The 2,941-nt window shown below is 48.5% G+C and overlaps 1 protein-coding gene across 2 annotated transcripts in view; it reads left to right on the top strand.

The window, feature by feature from the left end:
- The window catches only part of JAM3 (junctional adhesion molecule 3), a 104,693-nt gene that overhangs the window by 29,865 nt on the left and 71,887 nt on the right, over positions 1 to 2,941 (top strand). Inside the window, exon 1 of one of the 2 annotated variants that reach the window (XM_017509057.2) lies at positions 2,027 to 2,402. The exons of the other annotated variant lie outside the window; for it this stretch is intronic. Coding sequence (XP_017364546.1) covers positions 2,264 to 2,402 — 139 coding nt within the window. The 5' untranslated portion in view covers positions 2,027 to 2,263. Of the gene's footprint in view, positions 1 to 2,026; positions 2,403 to 2,941 lie in introns of those variants that run through there. 2 annotated transcript variants of the gene reach the window in all.

Raw genomic sequence — 2,941 nt, forward strand, 5'->3', positions numbered from 1 at the left:
GGTTCAAGCGATTCTCTTGCCTCAGCCTCCTGGGTATCTGGGTTTACAGGAGCGTACCACCACACCTGGCTAATTTTTGTATTTTTAGTAGAGACAGGGTTTCACCATGTTGGTCGGGCTGATCTCGAATTCCTGACCTTGTGATCTGCCCGCCTCAGCCTCCCAAAGTGCTTGATTCTGGAGGTGAAGGCTTGAGCCATGATTGCATGCCGCTGCACTCCAGCCTGAGAGACAGGTAAGACTCTGTCTCAAAAAAAAGGAAAGAAAGAAATTACAGGCATGAGCCACTTCGCCTGGCCAGGGCTTAAAATTTTATTGTTTGTTTACATTCAGTTCACTGAGCTCTTTTAAGAAATGCATCTCTCCTTGGTAATACACACCTTAGAAATAAGCATACTCAGATAGATAATGCTGTGATGGAGGCAGAGCCTCCTCTGTGCTACTCATGGAATGCTTCTGGGGCTTTGCTGCTGGCCTTATTGAGCTCGGATTCCTTTCTGCACAGGGTCAGAGCTCTCCAGGGAACAATGAAACCTTAAGGAGGAGCAGACCACTTCACAGCCATGTGTGTCCTACCCCACCCTGCTGCATTCCTAGTTAGGCTTTCATTCTAGGAACTGTCAGCTGCTGTAATGACATGCCGACCCCATCTGCAGAGGAAAATCAATGTCTTACAATGAAGCACCTGCCATCCACTCTCCTAGGAACCCCTGCCCCTTATGGAATATTCATGCAGCCTTTCTTTGTAATCTTGATCCGAGTTTCAAAAGATTGCCTAGCAGAGAAGACCATTTAACAGACACACAATTTTACAATGCAAACACTGAAAATTCCGCAGGAGAAAAGAGGCACTGGTTTCTGAAAACTGTGCTCTGTCCACGGTCAGACACCATCTCACATTTCCAAGTAACCAAAACAGATCCTTCAGTTAGGTAAATATGCCTGGCCATGTGACCAGTCGCTAAAGGAATAATAGAGAAAAGAGGGTAGAAAAAAGTGTCAGCAGGCCTAAGGCAAAGTTTCCTCTTTTTAATTTCTTATGTGTTTGTTAAAGAGAAACAGGCCACCATTATAAAACAACTTTTCACACTTTTACTTGTAATTTAGTGCAGGGTGACCTGGAACTTAAAGAAGATTTATGAAAGGAAAGATGAATAGAATCATAACAGGTGACTGAGTTACTTTTTAAATTGTATTCTGTCTTTATAAGATTTTTGAGAAGGTAATCAATTCACATGAAGATCTGAGCAGTTATAAAGATTTGCAAAGAAGATTATATAGTGATGGAAACAAGTGTATTCTTGGCAACAATCTCAATCTATTTCACGTTTGTTGGCATTTACATATATAAATTTGGTATATATGTTAATATACTTCTATTTTGCTATTTTGCCTAAAAACTAAAAATACTAAAAGAGTAGCATGAGTATATGAAAAAGGTAAACTTTTAAAAGTGTTATTTGGAAACTCCGGCTTCTTTTACTAACAATTATATTCAGAATTCTGTTGCTAGCCTATTGTTTCTGGGAACATTGGAGGTGTACTTTCTATACTTGATAAAATACAAGCTTTTCAAGTATTTTCCACAGTATTAAGTGAGACTTTAAATTCTCCTCCTTTTTTTTTTAGGTCTAATTTCTGCTTTAATTTATCCTTCTCTTCATTTTTCCTGTTTGTCCTCATCTTACCTGTTCTTACCAGTTCTTCCCTCCTAGTATTCAGAAATCAGAGCAAAGAATTAGTCTGCTTTTCTGTGGAATAAACTATTGGATATCCCATCATGCTTTTGATCTACCACAGAAACAACTTATTTTAGCAAGACATCACTTTTAAGTACTGTATAATGTTTGTCTTGGTTATGTTTTAAGTAGATTTCAGCTCTTTTCCTTCCATCACATTTGGAATTGGGGGCCAGAAAGATGTGAAGGCAATAATGCTTCCATGATAACTGGGCTGCATCCTTATTTGTAAAATAAGAAATACTTCATTTCCCAGATTTTAAAGGAGTGTACCTTCTCCGACCTGTTGTGACGGATTTGCTCCATAGCTATAGAAATATACCCCTCTTTACTCTTGGACATACTTCTTTATCCCCCTCCCGCCAAGTTCGTTGAAAGAGACCCCAAGGGCCCGGCCCAGTCCAGAGCATCGCTGCATCTATAAGGAACTAGACTTCAGCTTTCTCGGTCACCATGGTGTCGGATCAGCTGGGCCTGGCGGTCGCCATGGTAACCCGCTCGCCGGGTCCAGGCAGGCTGGGCGCATGCGCGCGGGCACTACGAGCTGCGCCGCGCCGCGCCGCGCGGGCACCTCGGCTCCCCTCGACATGGCGCTGAGGCGGCCACCGAGACTCCGGCTCTACGCCCGGCTGCCTGACTTCTTCCTGCTGCTGCTCTTCAGGGGTGAGTTTGTGCGTTTCCGCCGTTGGGAAGGGTCTGGGGGCGACGGAAGCAGAGCGGACCGAAGCGGCTGGAGCCGGTCCGGGCGAGAATAGCTGTCCTGGCTCCGAGGGAGCGCGGTGTCCCGGGCTGGAGGGGCGGCGCGCGCCCGCGTCCCTGCGGCCAGGGCTGGGACCCGGGCCTGGCTCGGGAGGGGGCCCCGGGACGCTGGGCAGCTGGACCTGGGCGGGGGTTAATAATTCTGGGCGGGGGCTAATTTGGGGTGAGGGGCCGGTCTCAGGCAGAGTCAGACCCGGACCGCCGTCGCACCCTGGAGGCGGACTCTTCCCTGGCGGGGCCCTGTGCTGGGCGGCGGGCTCATCCCCGGGGTGGGCTCCTGTGCTGGGCGGTGGGCTGATTCCCGGGGTGGGCTCTTCCCCGGGGTGGACTCTTCCCTGGCGGGGCCCTGTGCTGGGCGGTGGGCTAATCCCCGGGGTGGGCTCCTCCCGGGTGGGGTCCTGTGCTGGGCGGTGGGCTCATCCCCGGGGTGGGCTCCTCCCGGG

Source organism: Cebus imitator, unplaced genomic scaffold (genome assembly GCF_001604975.1).
Source record: "Cebus imitator isolate Cc_AM_T3 unplaced genomic scaffold, Cebus_imitator-1.0 Scaffold405, whole genome shotgun sequence".
Classification (NCBI taxonomy): domain Eukaryota; kingdom Metazoa; phylum Chordata; class Mammalia; order Primates; family Cebidae; genus Cebus; species Cebus imitator.